The sequence below is a fragment of the Rhamphochromis longiceps genome, linkage group LG8 (assembly GCF_057381845.1).
Source record: "Rhamphochromis longiceps isolate RC_006_pf linkage group LG8, R_longiceps_female_GT1.1, whole genome shotgun sequence".
NCBI classification, from domain to species: Eukaryota; Metazoa; Chordata; class Actinopteri; order Cichliformes; family Cichlidae; genus Rhamphochromis; species Rhamphochromis longiceps.
Window position 1 is genome coordinate 26,798,766 of NC_140564.1, and position 23,140 is coordinate 26,821,905.

General features: G+C 41.1%; 1 protein-coding gene across 1 annotated transcript; it reads right to left on the bottom strand.

Moving 5' to 3' along the window:
- Positions 1 to 1,074: 1,074 nt before the first annotated feature.
- LOC146663868 (cytohesin-1-like) lies at positions 1,075 to 22,946 on the bottom strand. Its single transcript, XM_085416806.1, has 12 exons — positions 22,773 to 22,946; positions 16,251 to 16,333; positions 11,970 to 12,034; positions 9,893 to 9,959; positions 9,247 to 9,365; positions 7,030 to 7,223; positions 5,892 to 6,040; positions 4,786 to 4,897; positions 4,146 to 4,222; positions 3,980 to 4,051; positions 2,828 to 2,982; positions 1,075 to 2,736 (listed from the first exon to the last, which is right to left on the bottom strand). Exons 1-12 carry the CDS (start codon positions 22,798 to 22,800, stop codon positions 2,658 to 2,660), a joined length of 1,200 nt encoding a protein of 399 aa, XP_085272932.1. The 5' UTR covers positions 22,801 to 22,946; the 3' UTR covers positions 1,075 to 2,657.
- Between the last annotated feature and the right edge of the window lie 194 nt (positions 22,947 to 23,140).

Below are 23,140 nucleotides of genomic sequence, written 5' to 3' on the forward strand. Positions count from 1 at the left end.
AGTTTGGAACCATTTCAGCCTCTTGCAGCTTCAGGTACCTGAACCCTGTGGTGTGTTTTCCACTGCATTCAGATCAATCACTTTCGAGTTTCCTTCCTTTTTATGATGTCCCTTTGTTTTGCTTTGTGATGACAGCTCACACAGTGGACTGTAAAGCTCTGACAGCTGTCATAAAAATTTGTTTGTAACCACTTGGAGCCCTGAAAAAAACCTATCATGAATTTTGGAATTATGTGGGTGTTTGACCACAAATCGGCCATCAAGTATGATTCAAATGTTGACTAATCGTCACTAGTGAACACTGCGTGAGCCACTCTTGCCAGTTGAGAAGAACACAGCGAGATCGACTCGTACTAATATTTTGCGGAGTGCGACACATAAGCCGATGTCTGATTAGTCTGCCTTCTGTCACAGCTCTAACACGTACTACTTCAGCCGTACCTTTCGCTGGAAGGGGAATTTCCCAGGTCTGCTTCAGTGCTCGTGCTTTCATCTCCTTGATATGCGCTGTGGTTTTCCAGAGTAATCAGGTCACATCAACATTAGCAGGATGTGGGGAAACTTTACAGAAGATAACGTAGTTTACTGACAGCTCTGCTAGAATGACTGGCTGCTTCATGAGTTACATTAGATAAAGGTGAGATAAGTGCTTAAATGAATGAGAACAGTATTGAAACCTGTGTTCGGTAGCTGGCGGCATGCTTTAGATTGAGGTCAAGTGGGACAGGGAGCACTGGAATTAAACCCATACAAAAGTTCATTAAAAAAAAAAAAAGGTTATACAAGATAAAAGGCCGGCTGTGTTTAGTTTATTGCAGCTGTTTGGCAGGATGAGGTTACAGGTGACTGCAGAGGCCACCATGTCCTGCATTAATGACTGTCTAGGTTGCATCAGGACACGTTAGTGTTTACACTACAGAAGAAATGCGGTCGAACAACCTCAGAAGGTGCTTAGAGAAAACTAATCGGAACCATTCTCACTTCATTTTAAATCAAACTTATTCATTACAAATGAACAATAAAACAACTTCAGTAAAATAATGAACTCAAACAGGAGCAGAAGATTCTTTGCAAACTTTTATTGAGACAAAAACAATAAATTACAAGAAATGTGGATAAATAAATATTTGACTATTTCTGTTTTACCTTCCTTTTCATGGACAGAAGATCAACAGTAGTAACAAAACGGGGCAGGGGGGAAATGTATGGCAACAAACTAAACGCTGCTCAGTCTCGACTGAGTCCTGAGCTGAATCTTCGTCAGCTTCAGAAAAGTCAGAATCTCAGATTCTGCTGCTGTGCAGCTTTCACGAGGAGTCGTTTATTTTATCTCAAACTTTTCCGTCCAGAGGAGTGCACTGTGAAGCAGACACATTTCAACACAACTCCAGTCTGCTACAGCTGTGATTAACTTTACTTATTTCTATTAATAGTATTACTGTTTATTTCCTTTGCCACTTCATCATATGAATTCTTATTTTATGAGGGTCAGGACTGCTGTCCTGCAGCGTGAATGTCTTGGGTTTTCTCCAGGTGTGCACGTTAGGTTAACAGGTGCCTGTAGATGTGAGTGTAATTAGAATGGCGATGTGTATTTTTAATATGATGGTGAAGAACAATCACGTTTTCTATTTCTGTTATTCTTATTGGCATAATTTTAATATACTTACCAAGGGTCAATAGGTACTGTATTAACAATACTAAATACTAAAAAATATACTAATACTAAAAAAACAAAAACTCCTTACAATGATTTAGGAGCGATCTGGTGACAGTCCATTTCCAGCTTGATGGTGGACCACACCACAGGACAGAAGTGATAACTTCTTGCTGGTTTCCAGATCAGATTTACGTTTTGGATTTGCAGCTAGGAAAACTGCAGACCAATTAAGATCTGCAGAGACAAGCAGGAGCAATGAAACGTATTGTTGGCATCGTTGATTTGAGCGCCTTGAAGCGACTGTTGTGATTTGCCGCTATGTAAATAAAATTGAATTGAATTTGATTGAAGTCACTGTAAACACACAGCTGTTTTTGAGCAGGTTTTCCTGTACTGCCTTATGTGTTGTTAGTTTGTCACTGGGCTGCTTTTTGCTGTTGATTTTAAACCAAAACTCTGAACAACAACAACAAAACAACTTCAGGCTTGCTACCTCGCTAACTCATTAACCTCGCTTCGTAGTTCACTCCTCTGGAGACGTGAACTGACAACATTTCCCGCGCTCTCTCTGTTTTCAGCAGCTGTAGGGACTTGCTGTACTCAAGCAGACCAAACACTGATTGTGCGAAAAGGCTCAGAGGTCATTCAAATGCTTGTCAACAGTCCTTACAGCAGGTTTCAAGATGAGCGGGAGAGCTAACCGGAGGGCACCGCAGCATCGTTACAGTACTGCAGCAGCAGGACTCTAAAAAGGTGACGTTTCAGCAAACAAAAGAGCGGTCTCTGTCTGAATAACATTAGCTGCAGATGGGAAATAAAGTGTCGGCAGGAGGTCAGACCTGTAAAGAAGGGAGCGCTGGTTCTGAAGGTGTGTCTGTTGAAAAGGGGACAAAAGACAAGCCGCTTTAAGAGGTGAATCCTCCGCCAGGTTCAGGTCTGCAGCGGGAATGTCAGGTCCACCTGAAACAGGCCTGCGGTTGTTTTATCCTCAGCAGCTCTACAGCCCCTTCAGGGAGGAGACTTTCTTCTTCCGAGCAGCTAACATCTCATAGAACGGGTCTTTGCTGATGGCAGCCCTGCAGAGAGAAGGACAGCAGTTCCACTTTTTCTTCATCGTCATCATTAGTTTGACCCTCTGCAGGGAGAGAAAACAAAACTGAAACTCACTTGATGCTTTTGATCCATTCGTCCTTCTCCTCCACAGTTGGGGCGGAGATTCTGTAGAAAGTGTGGTTTCCCTCGACGACGCGGCCGTCTGCCTCCGTCTTGCAGGCCTTGATCACCTGATCTTTGTGGTTGGGGATGAACAGCTCGAAGCAGTTCTGAGAGAGATCATGGTTGAGGCAGGAAGGCGAGTAAACAAGTTACATGTGTGATCGGTTGTTTTCGCTCTGTACTGAACGTGTTCAACGCTGTAATAAAAACTTTATATAAACTTTATATAAACTGTTGATCCATCAGCAGGTTGAGGGTGGACGGTCACGTGTTCATTGTTCATTTGCTGGAGTTATCGTTGGGTACGTTGTGGTTTTTTTTAAATGCTTTTTCAGGCTTGCACCTGTGTAGTATATGTACTTTTTTTTAAAACCCTATTTTTGGATAAAGTCATCAAATATTTGAAGCCAATGGAAAAAGTGGCTAAATCTCTGGCTCCTCCAGGTACGACTTTAGGCTTCCTCCAAAATTAAAAACTTGACGACCACAAGAGCGACCCCACAGCTTGTGAGCAGATGCACGTATGTTACCATTTTGAAACTCCTACGTGACATCGTTCTTGATTTACTGTGTTCACAAGATTTTTATAGAACTTGGCCTCTGACCTTGAGGTCGAGGTCACTCAGATTGAAGTTCGTCCTAACTTTTTATTAGATGCACGGTATGAATTTCAAAATCCCATGTTGCCTCGTTCTCAAGTTGTCACATTCACAAACTTGGTTGTCCATGCTGAAGATTATAACCTTTAGTTTTTAATTATGCGTCCATAATAATCATGGGAGTAACTAAGGAAAACATGCAAAATAAGGACTAGTATCACAAGAAAATCAAAGTCATCATTACTTTGGAGACATGGTTACACGGTTTATTTTTGCTTTGCTTTTTGAAATCCTTTGTAAGCTGCTTTCAGCAGCTCCCTTATTAACAGAGGGTCGCCACAGCGGTTAGCTCTGCATGTTTGATTTGGCAGATTTATGTGGGATGCTGTTCCTGACGCAAACCCAAAGAGATTTGTGTCCCCTCCTGTTTTTGCCATCTTTTTCTGATCTCTGAGACTTTGATCTCTTCAATCACAGGACAAAAACAAAGAGAGCAGCGGTTTACCGGCTTCTTTGAGTCCTCGACTTCTCTGATGCTTAGATTTTCCAGTGGAATAATCCCTCTGGGTTCTTTGTCCTTTTAAACAGCAGAAAGAAAAAAAAATAGTTCAGGCTGTCCACAGTTACATCCAGTAATCATTTATTTTCACAGTGAAACAAGAAGTACTCACAGTGGTGTATTCAAAGTAGTAGAGACAGTTATCAGTGAGAATAAACCAGCGCCGCTTCCAGGTCTTCACTCTTCCACCTGAGGATGGATTAAAGGTGAGTTATGACATCGGTAAACTGAATGCTGATGTTGACGGCGACACTCTGAAGCACACTGATGACACAATTCAGCAGGTTAAGTAAAGCCTACTGACTGCAACAGCTGAGGTTAAAACGTGAGTCAGTGGGCAGTTCAAGGAGTCCAGCAGTTAGAGGCAGATGTGAAGCGCTAATACCTTCACATCAGGACATGATAGCGAAAAGCAGCAGGTGAACCGGATGTAAAAACTAATTATCACAGTAAAACTGTGATGGGTAGGTGAATGCACACAGCCAGTGGCAGGACAGAAATGACGGGGTGGTGGGCAGGGGCAGCTCAGAAAGCAAAGCGGTGCATTAAAGCTGGCGAGTGTGAGGATACATACCTCCTGAAGTCAAAACCATGAAACACAAACAGACAAGAAGAGCGTCAACAGGAGAGTAAAACATTTCACTCAACTTTGATTAATGTTTCAATAAAAAGATCTCTCATCGTCTCGTTAAAGCCGCTGTTACATATCTGGTCCACTAGAGGGACGACCTGTTTGTAGAAACTGAACATACCGAGTTTGAGCAACCACCCTTCTCTGTCGGGGTTGAAGAAGGTGTGTGTGAGGTCATTCCCATCATCCTCTGGGATCTTAAAAGGTTCGTTCTTGATGCTGTCGTACAGGTTCTGCATAGATGGTGACATCATTTAGATCATGCGGGTAGCTACTATTTATCCTTACCTTTATCTTAACTTCTACTTATTTACAACACAAACATTTATCAGCAAATTTCAACTCTGGGGTTATGATTTATCAAAATAAACTTAAGTAAAAACAACAAATACACTCAGAGAATACAACAGAATAATGTGTTGGCTACTTCAGCTATGAAATAAATAGAAATGGTGTTTACACGGGTGAAACTGTTGCATAATAACTTATTAAAAAAAACTCAAACACAGGAACATTTTCAAAGTGTATCATTTATACATTTTAGACATGTTCACTTGAGCCTTTGCCAGGAATTTCAAAAAGCTGAAACCACAAGCTGAACCCCCACTTTACTCCTTTAAAAAAGCAGTTTCTTGGTAAATAATTTTTAGTCATTGAGACACCCATTTATGATTAACAGCCTGAGATGTTTTAAAAATAATTGGAATTGAGCTTTTCTGCATTATTTGTTGGAATGTGTTGTAATGAGGGACTTTTACGTGCTGTCTGGACCGTTCAGTTTGAATACACTGACATTTTTGAGAAACCTTCTTCTCGTCTCTACCACAGAACAGAAAAATGAAGCATCTCTAGCTCATTCTTCGTTTGTGGTTTCTGCTCAGACTTTTGGCTCCATTTGTGGTTGAACGTAAGGTGCTAATGTTACACTAATCAGGAATGTAACTTCAATATGACGCTTGGCTTGCAAAACCACAAGGTCACAAACAACAGCTGCAAGTACCTATTATCATATCATGTGTCACGGTTATAATCATAACAATCACAGCTACAGTCATCAGACAGCCGGTGCTTTCCAAGTTGTTTAAATGTCCACCAGAAACTCCACAGCGCATTCATATTTCCACACACATGGACCATCAGATGTGCTGTTCTGTCTGAATTCACAGGGCCTGAACACATAGTGAGTATATCACACAGGGTGCTGTGGACTTCCTGAACTTCACTCACCCTGAGCAGGTCCTCCGGTAGGTCTCCTCCATCATTGATTCCTCTGTTCATTGCTGTGAATTTCTGAACAGAGGGTTTGTCCTTCACGTTGGGGTTGTGTAGACTGGTGTTCAACATGATCACGGCGAACGACAACACGTAACAGGTATCTGCAAACAGACACAGTGTGTGTTTGTATGTTTTCCGAGTCAGGCTGTTAGAAAGACCACAGTGAGTTTAAACGATTAACTGAAAACCACTGAGGTGCTGCTATACCTTTGTGTAGAGTGTTAGTTAAAAGAAATTACATTCCCAGACAACTACAGTCATAGTTGGTTGTATGTATTTGTTCACTATCAGGTCCATCCAGTGCAGACATAGAACACAGTGTGCTAATTATCAAATAACACCTTACGTACAAACCGCATGCTATATTTTTCCAAAAACCTGTGTGCTCTGTCCAGTAAGCAGCACAACCTTCACCTATTTGCACATTCCTCATATTACCCATGTCAGGAAGCAGAAGGGAAGATCCTCGTGTCTGCAAGTCAAAATATCTTTGAACAAGATGGTGAGCTACAAATTTCCCCCAGTGCATCAGTATGAGACTTTGTGTGTGATGTGTAAAAACTGTGTGGTGAGTAGGTGAATGTGGCTGAGTGCTCACTAAGAGTAAGAAAGCAAGAACTCTAGAAGTTCCTGAGCTAAAGAGAAGCGAAGATAAGTTAACAACAAACAAAAAACAAACAAACAGGTAAATCTTTATATTAAAGTTAGTTTAATATGCAGGTCCTGGCCTAAAACGATGACATTAAAATTATTGTAACTTTTGCTTTGCTTCGTATTTTAGTTATGTTTCTGTGAGTATTAGATAATACATTTAGATCAACTCGGTCGTTTAAAATGTGCTGAATAAATAAAGGTGACTTGATTTAAACGAAAAACGGAAATGCGCATTAAACTAAATATAAATCATTACTGGTGTGTTTTCCTGCTCAGTGGAAAATTGTAGAGCCCTACATACAGTGTGTGAATGGAATAAATGCTGTAAAAATGAAAAAAAGATGGAAGAAAAATGGTTTTATTATTGAACAACTTCTTTATTTTCACTCTGTAATATGTAAAAACTGTGACCATAAACCGTTTTTTCCTCACGTACCGATGCTCTGAAACACTCCGGGGTTGCAGTGACAGTATCGCCGAGCAAACGCCTCCATCATGCGGTCGATTTTCTGGGCCTCGCCGGGCAGCCTAAAGCTCCACAGAAACTGCCTGAGAGCTTGAACCAGGTTCAAGTCTGTGAACTCGTGAAGCTCCAGGAAGGCGTGCAGGACCTTGATGTTGAATTCATCTCTGCACGACACACGAAATCCCACACACAAACACACACCCACGTGTGCACGCACACAGGAGTAAACAGAAGAGAAACTATGTCAGCTCTGTTCAACTCAAGAGAATCAAATTAAAGGATGCTCTTGTTGAACTGCTTATGCACCAAAATCTATATCCAGTATACAGCACAATTTCTCCTGTAACACACAGAAGATGTGGTAGTAATAATAATAATAATAATAATAATAATAATCTGGGAATTTTTTAAACTGGCCTTTTATTACTTACAGTGGGGCAAAAAAGTATTTAGTCAGCCACCGATTGTGCAAGTTCCCCCACTTAAAATGATGACAGAGGTCAGTAATTTGCACCAGAGGTACACTTCAATTGTGAGAGACAGAATGTGAAAAAAAAAATCCATGAATTCACATGGTAGGATTTGTGAAGAATTTATTCGTAAATCAGGGTGGAAAATAAGTATTTGGTCACCTCAAACAAGGAAAATCTCTGGCTCTCACAGACCTGTAACGTCTTCTGTAAGAAGCTTTTCTGTCCCCCACTCGTTACCTGTATGAATGGCACCTGTTTGAACTCATCATCTGTATAAAAGACACCTGTCCACAGCCTCAAACAGTCAGACTCCAAACTCCGCCATGGCCAAGACCAAAGAGCTTTCGAAGGACACCAGGAAAAGTATTGTAGACCTGCACCAGACTGGGAAGAGTGAATCTACAATAGGCAAGCAGCTTGGTGTGAAAAAAATCAACTGTGGGAGCAATCATCAGAAAATGGAAGACATACAAGACCACTGATAATCTCCCTCGATCTGGGGCTCCACGCAAGATCTCATCCCGTGGGGTCAAAATGATCATGAGAACGGTGAGCAAAGATCCCAGAACCACACGGGGGGACCTGGTGAATGACCTGCAGAGAGCTGGGACCAAAGTAACAAAGGTCACCATCAGTAACACACTACAACGGCAGGGAATCAAATCCCGCAGTGCCAGACGTGTTCCGCTGCTGAAGCCAGTGCATGTCCAGGCCCGTCTGAAGTTTGCCAGAGAGCACATGGATGATACAGCAGAGGATTGGGAGAATGTCATGTGGTCAGATGAAACCAAAGTAGAACTTTTTAGTATAAACTCAAGTTGTCGTGTTTGGAGGAAGAAGAATACTGAGTTGCATCCCAAGAACACCATACCTACTGTGAAGCATGGGGGTGGAAACATCATGCTATGGGGCTGTTTTTCTGCCAAGGGGACAGGACGACTGATCCGTGTTAAGGACAGAATGAATGGGGCCATGTATCGTGAGATTTTGAGCCAAAACCACCTTCCATCAGTGAGAACTTTGAAGATGAAACGAGGCTGGGTCTTCCAACATGACAATGATCCAAAACACACCGCCCGGGCAACAAAGGAGTGGCTCCGTAAGAAGCATTTGAAAGTCCTGGAGTGGCCTAGCCAGTCTCCAGACCTCAACCCCATAGAAAATCTGTGGCGGGAGTTGAGAGTCCGTGTTGCTCGGCGACAGCCCCAAAACATCACTGCTCTCGAGAAGATCTGCATGGAGGAATGGGCCAAAATACCAGCTACTGTGTGTGCAAACCTGGTAAAGACCTATAGTAAACGTTTGACCTCTGTTATTGCCAACAAAGGTTATGTTACAAAGTATTGAGTTGTATTTTTGTTATTGACCAAATACTTATTTTCCACCCTGATTTACGAATAAATTCTTTACAAATCCTACCATGTGGATTCATGGATTTTTTTTTCACATTCTGTCTCTCACAGTTGAAGTGTACCTCTGGTGCAAATTACTGACCTCTGTCATCATTTTAGGTGGGGGAACTTGCACAATCGGTGGCTGACTAAATACTTTTTTGCCCCACTGTATAAGGAATAAACTTTTTAAAGAGGAGTGAAGAATAAAATGTGAGATGGTCTGAACTCCTGCTATTGCCCATGTAGGCTCAAGACTGTCCTTTTTTTGATAGCACATGTCAAAACTGTCTACTGGAAAGGACATCATTAATACTGCTTACCTCTCGCCCAGATAGTCCCCGATGGCGGTTTTGTTAAGCCCCTCCCCCTTATACAGAAACTGGGCAATGTCTTCACTGGTGTTTTTCAGCAGCGAACAGTCGATCAAGAAGCGAATGCCCTGAGGAAGAAAATCAAAACACACACCCCAGAACGAACATCACACACTGAATGAAAACAAGCAGTTCAGAGAAGTTTGTAGTTCATTTTAGTAATTTTGTATGGGGGAGTTTTGGTTGTTTTTTTTCTTCTTTCTACCCATTCAAGACCAATAATCCATAAAATATCTCCTTTTAGAAAAACACCTGTTACAGTATCACCTGGTTGTTCAGGGGTAGCGTCAAACTGTGGGTGCGAACAACCAGGAGTAAAAAAAGTACACAGAGTACATGGCTTTAATAAAAACAAACAAACAACCAAAACAGAGTCAGGGTGTCAAATTTAAAGACCAATCACACTAATGGTGTTTCAGGAAAAGGCTGGAGTTACATTTTAATACATGATGCAAATGCAAAAAACAAGGTTTGTGTATTTTATATCCTTGTCAGCTGAAAGAGGACACTTTTCCTAAACTAAACTAAAACAGACTGATAATCAGTAGCTGAACTCACATGAAAGAAGAAAGCACTGCTGCATAAATGTATTTACCTTCGCAGGATCCATGTTGAACTTTTTTCGGCCCATGGCCATCTGTCTATTCCTTTGCATGTTTTTCCTAAAATAACATTTTAAAAAACATAAACCATTAGTGTGTAAATCATATTTATTCATCACCAGTGAATTTAAATTTTCAATGCCAGCCCAGCTCTCTGTTACAACAGCCTGGCTTTTATCACCTAGAATGGAAAATATTGGATGGATTTTTTTTTTTGTTTTCTTAGTCAAAGGAAATGTCTGTTAGACCTGCCTGCGTAGCACCGATGTTCTAAAAACAACCTCAGTAACAGTCATGCTGCCCATGTTGTGCAGAAAGTTATTTCAGCATATATGCAAGTTCACTTCCCGCCTGGGGGCGTCTGTATTCAGTAACGGTCGTAGGCTAGACTCCCCATGCTAGGGACCTATGGGATCTTCGATATCGAATATCTTCGATATTGATGCCGAAACATCTAGTAGTTCAGAGTTCCAACATTCGGAAGAAGGGACTGCTCTCATAGCTAGAGACTGACGAGGTACAACATACATGCTACAGCAAGGGGGAGCCAGGACGACAGGTCAGGGGGGAGATATCATCATCTCCATATGAGATTGGCCCCAAGTGTGATAGAAATTGAGTGTGACAGGAACTGACCTGAAAGACAGGATCATGGTGAAGCTTAAAACCCAGATCCTCCATGAGAGTACATGAAGTACTCTCAGATACAAGATCAAGGGAGGTGCCTAAGCCTTGCTCTTGGAAACTGCCAAGCAAAAACTCACAGCCTTGTGGTCTGCGTCTGGCAGTAGAAAAGAACAAAATGAACATTGCAGACATCGAGGACAGCTACAAGTACCTGGGGATCCCAGGCAAATGGGAACTACTAAGAGGCTGCTAGGAAAGCTGCAACTACTTGCAGAAGGTCCTGAGGAGTCAGCTCAACGGTAAGATCAGGTGATGCCCTGCCCATGACCCTGCGGCACTAATCATGGCAGTACAGGAACAAGCTCTGAGCACAAGATCCATAAAGGCTGGGGTCTATCACACCAGGCAAGACCCCAGGTACAGGCTGTGTAAAGACGCCCCTGAGACAATGCAGCACATAACAGCAGGGTGGAAGATGCTAGCAGGCAGGGCATACATGGAACACCATAACCAAGTAGCTGGCATAGATCCTGTGGGACTTCCAGATACAGACAGACAAAATGGTGGTGGCTAACCAACTAGGCATAGTGGTGGTAGACAAACAGAAGAAGACGGCCATAGTGATAGATGTAGCGATACTGAATGACAGCAACATCAGGAAGAAGGAACACGAGAAGCTGGAGAAGTATCCAGGGCTCAAAGAAGAGCTGGTAAAGATGTATAGGGTGAAGGTAACAGTGGTCCCAGTAGTACTCGGAGCACTAGGTGCAGTGGCTCCCAAGCTAGGCAAGTGGCTCCGGCAGATCCCAGGAACAATATCCAAGATCTCTGTCCAGAAGAGTGCAGTCCTAGGAACAGCTAAGATACTGCGCAGGAGCCTCAAGCTCCCAGACCTCTGGTAGAGGACCTGACAAGCTTGAAGGATAAAGGATGAGAGGGGAATTATATGATAAATATAGAAAAGAAAGACATTTTCCAAACATAACTGCTTTGATCTTGCTGCCAGTGTTGTCATGTTTCTTTGTAAAGCCAAACTTCAGGATGTTCTTCCACCATGATTTCTTTATCTTCTAAGTTTCTAGTGGTCCAGACAAATCCTCTTTATGTTATTGTTATGCAATATGCAGCTCTCAATAAACATGTCAAACTATTTTGACAACAGTTGACTGAAACCAGTTTGTGATTCATATCCTTAGTGAATATCTGCCTTGAATGTCAAAATAAGCAGTCTGAAGACTTTTCATGTCCCACTGGCAACCTTAATTGGGCTTATATTCTGCTAATTATCTGATGGATTAATCAATAATCCCATAAGGCAGTGCTCTAATGGTTGGACAGATTTTTTTGGTCTTTTCTCTGACTAGAAATCCTCCAAAACAAAGGCTGAGGAGAGTGCTGCTGCCTACGCACAAGCACAGAAATGGTAGTTGAGAGATAGTTTACCTCTCTTCAGTCAGGCCCAGGTTTTCAATCTCGCTGGTCACCTCTGCTATCTCATCCTTCAGCCTCTGAGTGCAGACAGAAAGAGAAGGGAAAGAAGTGATGAAACAGAAGGGGGAAGGAGAAGGGATCATTATTTTGATTGTTTTTTTTGAGTACAGAAGCTGAAGGGAAACAGCAGCAGACATCTACATGTGCCATTTGTGTGATATCTAACCCTTCAGAGGAGCCCTCTGGAGATGCTTTGATCTTGCTGTCACAATGAATTACACATGGTGGTCTGTTCCACCTACATCTCACTGACCAACATCCATACAAGCACTTCCCACTAAAGAGATGACCCACTAAAACCCCTAAAAATGCAGATATGACTCACACACTCGCAGACAGACTCATCATTTTTCTCTGCTGGGTTACATGCAACAGCCACCCTTTAAAAGAAACCTCTCTGGGATCTGTAACACCTGTTCCGGGGTCAGAGCCTACAACCCCTCCTGTCCCCTCTTTCCCCCTTCATACCACTCCCCTCCCCGCTGCTGACCCAAATTTACCAGACTATACCCCCACACCCAATGTCAACATTGGTGGGGAGACAGGAATACGCAGGATCAAAGACTTTTGATTGCCAATGGTCCTGAGAAGAGAAAGAAATAAAGACACAATAATAACAACAAAAGGCTAAGATAATTACAGAAAATGGACAGAAGCAGATGAATCGGTTCTTAGACATATGAGGTTGTGAAAACAAGGCTACATCACCATCAGCTAAGGTAAATAAGAACTGTGTCCTCTGTCTCCACTACTGGAATATTTCATGGCTCATTACCCATCAGGCCCTGAGGGAAAGACAGGGCGGGGCTTAGTGAAGAGAGACGCTAAACGAGTCGACCTTGATAATAAACTCCATCCATCAGTTTACACAGTGCTGTTGCCTGGAGGCTGTGTGTTTGAGTGTTTCTTTGTGTGTGTTGTGGATGCCCACCACACTGACAGCTCTCTGCTATAGATCAGGCTCAAAATATTTTTTTGGCTTACCTTATTAAATCTCAGTTTAAAAGAAAATGGGCCTAATGTCACTTTTGTTTGAGTCATCTCTTGCTGCTGATATCATTCAGCAACTACCAGCAGATACATTTCTCATTCTTCTGTGTGCTTGAGCAGGCCTCATCAAAAACCTTAAAGTATCAAATTCTTCCAGCGGATCACTTCCCTCTCAAAAGTAGAATGGGAGGGCTGAGCCCTCAGCAACCAGGTCCCAGATTGGGTTAAGAACAGAGACACACTTGCTTGGGTTCATTTTCAGATTTGGCTTTTTGATAAAGACATGAGATATGAAAAGTGGTTAGGGTTGGTTCAGCTGACCCTGAACCATCTTTTGGTTAGGCTGCTGGAGGCGCAGGCTCTAGGGGGACATCCCATGATGTACTGGGAATTTCTTGACTTCTTTTCACATCCCACGTGTTTATATATTTCAGAACTGTGTATACAGTTTGCATTAATGTCCTTGTCTCTCATCCCTCAAAGTCTTCGTTAAAAAATATGTTGCTAATTTTTATAAATGAGTAAACAGACAATAAAGCAGGGCATGGTTTCTCAGTCCAATCAAAACTCTATATGTCTGGTTTGAAAAGATGGTGATCGTCAAAATGCTCAGACTTCCAAATGGAACTACACAAACCAATAAAGTACATTACATTGCACTGGCTATGTCCATCTTTTATATACAGTCCATTAGGGTTATGGTGATGGATTCTGATGTCGGTGGTCGACGATAGTGACAACTTGCCAATAAAGCTGATCTTTATGTCATTTTCCCAACAAGGCACGATAATCTAAATAATCTTACAAGAGACACAAACTGAAACCAACAAGTTACTCCTGAGTCAAATTCATTGGAGATTAATTTGTTTCAGTTCTAAATGAGTTGCAATGACACTTGCATGTCCAACTTTATGCAAACAAGCATATAAAACTAAAACACTGTTTTAACAAACAATCTGACATATGGAAATGGACGGTGAGTCCTTGTTGTGTGTTGTGTAATTTTCTGATTGACTTTTATCCTTCAAGTAGGTTGAATTTACATTAAAGTCACAAGGCCAGCTTTATCCTCTATCTCACGTAACAAATTTCTCCACATCAAGAACTGACACAGGCAGTCCTGCTAATTTATTTAAGCTTGTAGAGGGAACTAAAGCAGGGGGTTAATGTGTCTCTCCAGGCTGAGAGAGCCAGAGGACACATGCATATTAGAGGTACATCCCCCTCAGACAAAGACGATCATCTGTCTTCAGTGTATACAGTAACGCTCTGGTGGTCATAGCCGTATACACCCTACCCTCCAAACACACACACACCTCCCCAGACACAGTGGTCTAGACTTGGAGGTGAAAAATCTTCTCAAGGACACACAGAGAGAAAAGAATTAAAGACAAAGACAAAACAACACAAAGCAGGGTTTGTAACTCCTGTGTGTCTCTGCTCTGGGGAAAAAAAAAGTTTTGAAAAATAAAATGTTCCAGACAACCACAGGGTGCAGAGCAAGGACAAAAACAAAATCCTGTTTCATTGCTGCTCAGTTAAGAAAGCATTTTATCCAGGCAGTAATTAAGACAGAAAACAGAGACAGGATAAAAGAGTAAACATCCACTAGTACTTTCACAGAAGAATGGGAATGTGATTCCCCTATAATTATGAAATGACGTACAGGGACTAGTGGGGCAGGAACTCAAACACTTTACCAAACTAAGTTTCATCATGATTTTTAAAAGACTGTTAATTAATTCAGTGATAGCTGCCAGAGCAATGAATAGAGAGCTAAAAGAAATACTCTTAATGCAGTGTAACATCACTGATAACTGGTTCACATTACTATTAAAACTTAACAACCAGTTTTCCAAAATACTGTGTTGGGAAAAACACATATATATCCATAATTAAGGAAATTATCATTACATTAAATCTAGATTTCCCAACAGGTAAATGTGGGACACAGCTTTTACTCTAGTAAACCAGCTCCCAGTTTGGGTTCAGGGGACAAAGCCTCTCTACCTTTCTGATAAAGCTAATATAAGGGCTGGATAAATGATACCTACTTTATGCTGCTACAGACCCCATGTTAATGTGGACCTGGATTATTTACAACTCAGTATTTTTATTCTTTGGATTCTAGTGCGGTAACTTGACAGGGTTTACAGTTCAAAATAATCCTCATTCATTTTATAAATAAATGGTACAGGTCCTTGGTTCATCCTCTGTCCAAAACAAGCAGTTTTAGCTCTTCTCCATTTAAACCATTTTTCTGCCGATTGGCTGTCACTTGCAAACAGATGGTTTGAACAACACACTTAAGATCACTAACATCATATAGAATCAAGAGCAAACTCTCCTTGTAGACCAGGTCTACAAGGAGAAACTGTGCCAAACAAAAACAAATGTTTGACTTTAGACCATGACATTTAAAGTGGTGCAAAATAGATTTGCTTTTTAGCAGACCTCAAGGATCAGATCTTTAAGGGATGCTGAAATGCTGAAAGAAATAAGAGAACTTAATTTCAAACCAACCCTATGTACTTCAAGGGTCAGTAATTCAGTCGGTTTTCATTATGTGAAGGTAGAATTTTGCACAACTTTTTAAAGTTATTAGAGAAAGAAAGCAGCTGATTCGGAGGAGGTCAGGCAGGGACTTTTATCAGGTTTGACTGAATTTTAAAGTCACACCAGCACCACCTGCCCTACTCATCATGAGAGTTAAGAGTTTCTCGACTCTGATTAAATACAAAGCAAGCTGAAAGATAACTATCTAGCTATCAGAACACAAGGAGATGACTTTAAAGGTCAGTCAAATTTAAATCTGGTTTAAGTGTTTTTCAGGGGCGGAGGGGGTTCCATGGACCAATTCCTGAAACCTTTTGATCACATCTTTTTGGCACCAGAATTGGCCCAACCAGTGGAGGTAAACAGGTGCCAACAAAGGATCTGGTTCTGCTGGAAGATTACTCTTCCAACTTTAATAATAATGATTGAAATATTATGGATGGATGCTTAGTAAATGAAATTATATTGGGACAAAGAGTGGTTGAGTTTCTGATGCACATACAAGTGACTTTATTTACATCCATCTGGTCAAGTGGACATACCTATGTGCATCCAGTTCCACAATAAATTAGATTAGATAATTATAAAACAAGACATATTTCAGACTTTCATGCTTTAAACCCCAGATGAGCTCAGCTTGGAAAGGACATCAACTGGCTCGGACAAAGAATGTGAGTGTACTCTTACCTGTATGTCCTGCAGCAGCTCTTGTTTTCTGCGCCGGATGCTCTCCAGCTCCTGACGCTCCTCTGGACTCAGGTCATCAGGCACTGAGGACAGAAGTATACGCAACACTAAATAAGAGACCAAATACTCTCCCTCAGATAGAGAAGAAATACAAATGTGAAAATCCCCTCTGGAATCAAACTGAAATTAAACAAAAACTACAAGAAAACCATACACACAAATGAAGAACAGAGATCTGAAATTCCCACTGCTCAGGGTCACTATGGCAACACAATCTTTGATCCGTCATATACCCACCACACCACCCCACCACCACCCAAAATTCAGTCCTGAACTAGAGGAAGAAAGAAAACCTCTCTGTCTTATATAAACACACAAACACACACAATCATTTTCATATCTTAGTGACGACATCTCAGTGACATAATGCTTTCCCTAGCTGCTGACCCTAACCATCAAAAATGAATGCCTAACTCTAACCCAAAACTTAACCATAACCTAACTTTAACTTTGACACTAAAACCACATTTTGAGCCTCAAAAATGCCTTCAGACTCATGGGACAGGCAATTTGTCCCCATAAGTATAGTAGCATGCCAATCTTCTGTCCTCACATGTATACACACACGCACTCACTCACGCACACACACACTCTTGGTGAGGTTATATTACTGCAGTGGTTGAGAAACTTTTTCTGGCATGTCCCTTTCAGAGGTCAAAAAAGCCCAAGCACCATAGTTGTTACCAGCAAAAGGGAATAAAAAGTGAAATTAAGATCAACATGATAACATCGGTAGTAACTTTGTCCCAAACCATATTCTTCCTCTGGTCATCCACACAAGTAAAAACAAAAAAATAAAAAAACAATAATACTATTTGCTATTTACTACAAGATAATAAGAGACTATAGTGTGAATGATTTATTCACATGAGCTCAGTACTTAAATCTCAGCATGTATTTAAATTACAAAAACTGCACCAACACTCACAGCTCCTGGATAATTAATCTTAATAACTGATGATTCTTGCTTTTAAGGAAGGCCTTGGTGAACTTTAGAGAAAACTCTGCACTGACAGGTATAACAGCAAATTAAAACAGAAAAAAAAACCCTAAAACAAAACAAAAACCAAGTGTGTATTAATAATGTAATTATGAAAGCACAACTATACACAACTAGAGGAAAGAATTTTAATGTTGGTCTGGTTTGATTAATTCTGTGATCACACCTTTCCCAAGGAGCCTTTAAGACACTGTGATGAGTCTGTATGATGTATGTGTACTTCCTAAATTTTATAATCTGACACATACAATCCATATCATAATAATAAAAACTGAAACTAATAGAAGACAAAATAAAGTAAAACAATAGATCTATCAGATCAGATTTCATGTACTATCATGAACTTTATAACATGAGCTGAAGGTTTTGTTACTGAAACAGGATGTTTGTTTTTGGTCTATAAAGAAAAGAAAAAAAAAAAACAGTCAGACCTCACATACAAACCTCAAAGAAAACATCTGATGACTAACAGTTGGCACATTAGACTTGATATATTAGTGTACCTATCAAAGTTGAATGGTGTTCCTCCTTATGAGAAACACCCCAACCGTACATGAACGAATGTGTACGCTGATAGAAGGGAGGTTCATGTACCCACAGACACCCAATATATCTGCAGAACAACGATAACACAGGAACAGACAAGAGCTGCTGATACACGTACTTGTGGTTTTTCTTAAGAAAGCTTGAGTGGAAAGAAAAGGAAAGAAAAAAAAAGTGTAAAAACAACACATCGGGTTGGCTCAGGACAGGATTTTGTAGGTTCGCTATGATTATAATGTTATCTTTTTTTGACAGAAATCTCAATTTCCTGTTAATTTTGAGCATTGTTTAAACAAAAACTTCCATTTTGATTGAACAAACGAATCCCCAGATAAGAAACCTGGTTGAAAATATATGAACATTTTCAGGATTTTTCCTCTGGGACTCAGGCTCAGGGACCACAGCACCATTGTGCTGATGTGGAATATTTCTTGTTTCACACATACATATTTGCACACAGCTCACCTCTACATTGTCAACAGTGAATCTTCCTCTTGTCTGTGCTTCACAATAAAACTACTGTATGAAATGCTCTAACCTAAGAAAAAGTGGAAGAAAGGTCACAATTGACGTTGAAAAACAAGCAGCCAGAGAGGACAAATCACGCTGTGCTGCTGCTGTCTGTCGGCCTCATTAGAGAAGTCCTGCTGAGAGATTCAAGTCAACTGTTCACTTCACTTTGCCATTGTGACCATGTTACTGAGTGTCAACCTCTGCAGAAACATTTATCAAATGTTTAAAACATAAGGTACTCTAGGCTCGTGTTAGTATGTTGTACAATATAACTAAAATACAAATTGTTAATCAGGGAGTTTTTACAACTTCTTGGAGTCTAAACGTTTTCACAGCCTTTTGGGATGCCCACCACTTTAAAGACTGGCGTGTGAAGGTTAGCTTTGGAAACCAAACTTGCTTTTTTTCTTATTTTCTGATCGGTGGTAAGGTTGGCTTGAACAGGAAAGGAAGCTAGCTCCCTGCAAAGGTGTACAAGAAACTGATCAAAGAACAAAAAATAGAAACAGACAGTGGCTGCACTTAACAGCTTCCCTTGTTTTTAATTGCTTGGGCTCCCCTAACTCTGAGGGCTTCTCTATTACAACTTCTGTCCTTTAAACGACAGGACCGAAACAGGCAACAAAATCCAGAAGTAGCCCAGAGACTACTTGTTCCACATATTTTTCACACTGCCCCCTGGTGACAGCACACAGGTACAACATGTAGCTGTTTTATATACGGTAGGCTGTGCGTAGGACATCATGACATAACATCAGACACATAGTTTTGACTGTATTTGTGAGGGGCAGCCAATCTGCAGAGAGATGGCTTAAAGAGTGTGTGGGGGGGGGGGGTTACGTGGCTTTGTGATGGCTGTACTGGAGTAATGTTTACTTTGGGTTTCTTCGCTTCTTTTACAGTATCGTTCAACTTCACAGTGGCACACATAGTTTACTGGTCTCAAACCTGCTAGTCAGTAGCACACTGTATTATTTTTTTAGCGGTTGATAAACAGCTTGTAGGTGCACTGCCTCTTTCAGGTGGTAGATGCACATTACTAACAGACACTGGTAAATTAAGAGAAAATATTTTTTTCGCTTAACATCTTAATGAGTAAAGCTTAACAACTTTATACAAGATGTAATCTAGCTGAGGACAAATCTTACAGATCATTTCTATATTATCAGTTAATACCAGACTGGACTATGAAATGTAAGTAAATTCTCACCAAAAGTTCTCATAGAAAACAAAAGTATGACAATCTAAGCAAACTTGTAATTACAGTACGTTTTTGTCAAACCATTTAAAAGACTTGGGACCTCCAGACATCTGTGATTCTGTCAAAATCCAAAAATGGCACCGAAGGATTTAATATAATTTGTATTTGTCAGACTTATAAACAGTGATGAACTGGCTAGTCACGCACACCCCTGACCCACAAAAGGAGGTTTAAGTAGGCTGCAGCAGCTCTTATTATAAACCTGAGGGCATAAACAACAAACTATGTGAGTATCGAGTCAGTGAAACTGGCATTCACACTGACTTCCCCTCTATGCTAAGAGAGGAAATAAAACAAACGATTTATGACAGCTTGTGAAAGAAAATATTGTCCTTTTCTCAAACTGACACACACACGCACACACAGACACACACACAGACACACACACAGACACACACACAGACAGACACACACACACAGACAGACACACACAGACACACACACACACACACACACACACACACACACACACACACACAGAGTCTGGCATAAATACCAAGACACCTCATCTCACTCTGCAAACCAGCTGCTCTGCATAGTCTCAAGGGCACTGAGTGTGTATTAGTGTCTCTGCTAGGACCAGCTGCTTGGCACATCCAACCATCAAACCTAGGCCTAAAGTTTGCTCTATAACCTGCTTCCACCGTCTGCACCACATCACATCCTCCTGAAGCAGAGAGACAAAAAAACCGCATCAGTCAAGCTACAGTTAGCATCTGTTCTGGTTTCCGTTCTCAAAAAGTTTCACAAGAGGACATGCACTCATTCAGGATAACTGAACACCTACACATTTGCGTCATAATTCTAATACTCATACCCAAGAAAGCTTCTGTCTGCCGAGAGACGCCACCGGCAGCAAGAATGGTCCCAGTACAACCAGCTCAGGCCAGTTTATAGCTCTGAAGTCCACACAGCTTTAGGTTTATCATCACTTCCAGTAAAAGAAAAAGCGTGTTTCTTTCAAATAAACCAGCTTTGACCAAACTGTCCAATCCCTAACCCAAATCCTGTGGTCCTCCAGTCTAACCTCTGTAGTCCTTATAACCTCATTCCAGCAAAGGAGGGAGGGCAGCAAATGAGGATAAGGACAAATGTGTGTTTAAGAGGGGGGGAAACCCTTGAACTCTCATCTCTCTCCCCCTCCTCTTCCTTCTGTCCATCTTGACTCCTCCCTTGCTCATTTACTCCATCAATGAACGGACTCCCCCACGTGGAGACTGGGGACCAGGAGGAAATTTTTAAAAAAGGATGGGGGGTACAGCTTCACATGAGCAAGGACATTGTTTGCCTTCCAGCCCAATGAAGCAGTTTTAGCCAGTAAAAAACAAACAAGCAAGCATTTCAAACTCTCTTTCAAAGACTGTATTAAGCTTATTTGCTGTTTATTTAGTGTCTTTGACCTCCAGAAAGCAGTTTTCCTTTCATCCACAGCCACTGAATCAGCTGACTGAGCTGCAACATTCTTGCTTTAACTTGCACAAAAGCGATGAATGAGTGATTCCCATAAAGAGGCAAATTAAAATCCCTAAAATATTCCTTAAAAAAAGGAAAAGGTTGCTGGATGGTGGGGCTCATGACAGCTTGACAAGCAGGAAGACTAGACAAAATATAATCACAACTAACCACGGCTCCACTGCTTAAAGAAAATAAGAGAAAATGTCAAAAGGTACCACTGCAAAAGGAACCTGGACAGTATAATCTGTTGGGAGATGTTAGCTAATGTTACAAAGGCACCTTCGAAACAAAGACCTCTCCTGAAATAAACCCCAGATAGAAAGACTTCTTGTTTCACTCTGTCAAAAAAAAGTGTGGGAGGCAAAGAGGATGACAGAATCTATAAATATACTGTGTTTTAATGGTTAACACGGAAATGTATAGATCTTTGTTAAGTGATGCAACTCAGGCTCCATGCAGTTAATACCACGTGTAGCCATGAACCGAAGGCCTGTTCAGAGCTGGAAATAACCCTTGTGCGTCTCCAAAACAAAGCCATACCAAAATATATGGTAAAGCAATGAGAAGGCTGACTCACTTCTCCTGGGGATGGAAAATGCAGCCAATATCAAAAACAACAGTTTATTCTTCTTTCTCTGCTCATCACATGTGTTTGCCACCAGAAAGTACCATGACCCAGGACCTAAGGCAAAGCAGTTTGGTTACGACAAGAAAAATATCTGTACTTTGAGCTCTCAGCGTCTCGTAATGCTCACAAGGCAGTAATTGTCTGTTTCAGTGTTCACAAGCCCATAATTGTCCATTTCAAGGATAACTGGCTCAACAGTAAGGATATAATCCTCCCTGGTTGCATTTGTACAGCCTTAAGACTAAGTCCAATAAGCAATGAGGCTAAAACCGATAAAATGAGAAAAGAACATGAGGGGGAACACGATGTGCCCCGGAGAAGAACTACTTAAATTACAGAGAAATAAAGTGCGGGCATTATAAAATGTCAGCTGCAGTGCACAGAAAGTGGAAGAAACACACTACTAAAATGATGCTCCAAAGTAAGGTGAAATAAAGCTTTTAATGCAGTTCATATTACAGGAAGTTCATTTTGATAGCTTTCCCTTGCTCTTATGAACATTAAGCCATCTATTTTTCAGAATAAGGTGGGGCACCATCCTGTATGAGATTCTGTATGTATCCTGTCTGTCATTTTCACAGGAAACAGCAGCGGTGCTGCGAAGACGCTGATTTATAATCCAAATTCATAACTATACGTGTGCGTGTGTTTACAGCCTCCTGTGTTGTTGACAACTCTTTGCAGTTTTGAGTGCAGTTCATTCACTTCCGAACCAATAAATGGTTGCATTGATTGTATTTATAGACTCATCTGGTGCTGCACAATAAGTATAGCCCCCCAGGAGGTCTGGCACCGACCCAGATTAATAATAATAGATCTCTTGTGCCAGTTAATAAAGACTGCCAAAGAGCATTAATAAGTCAGACACATGAGGACTTGTTGCTTTCGCTCTGAGTACAGGATATTAAATGCCAAAACACATACTAAAAAAGTACCTGCTACTGGAGCGAGCTCGCCTCGCTTACCTATCCATAACTATGCACAAAGTTATGCTAGTGCGCTAGCTATCCGTGTTAGCCTCTAGGTTAACGCTGTTTAACTAAACCGCGTCAGGTAACTTACCAACTTCGTCTTCCATTTCCAGAACCATGTTCCACTGTTGGTCAGCGCTGTCCCCAGGAAACCACGCTAAAGGTGACACTTTTTAAGTAACTTTAAAGCCCAAATGAGTGGCTATAGTGTGTCTAGTTTTTCAGTCAGTTACCGTTAGACTGGCAGTTGATGACAACTGACTACGAAGAGACAGCCGGTGTCTGGCAGGATGATGGGGGGCGTGGCTTAAGCGGCAACAGCCAATCAAAGACCTATCTATGTGTCCATCTGTCTGTCTGTCTTCAGAAATTAAAAATAAAAATAGGTATGGGTTATTGTATTCATATCCTTTATACTTCATATCCTTTACTTTCTGGTGCTCACTTACGCAGAAGGGG

Excerpts from the sequence above, each read along its gene's own strand:
- LOC146663868 (XM_085416806.1), bottom strand. The coding sequence starts at position 22,800 with ATGGTTCTGGAAATGGAAGACGAAGTTG. Across the intron at positions 4,223-4,785 it reads AGGGTGGTTGCTCAAACTCG|GTGGAAGAGTGAAGACCTGG; the intron begins GTATGTTCAGTT and ends ATCCATCCTCAG. Across the intron at positions 2,737-2,827 it reads GAATGGATCAAAAGCATCAA|GGCTGCCATCAGCAAAGACC; the intron begins GTGAGTTTCAGT and ends TTCTCTCTGCAG.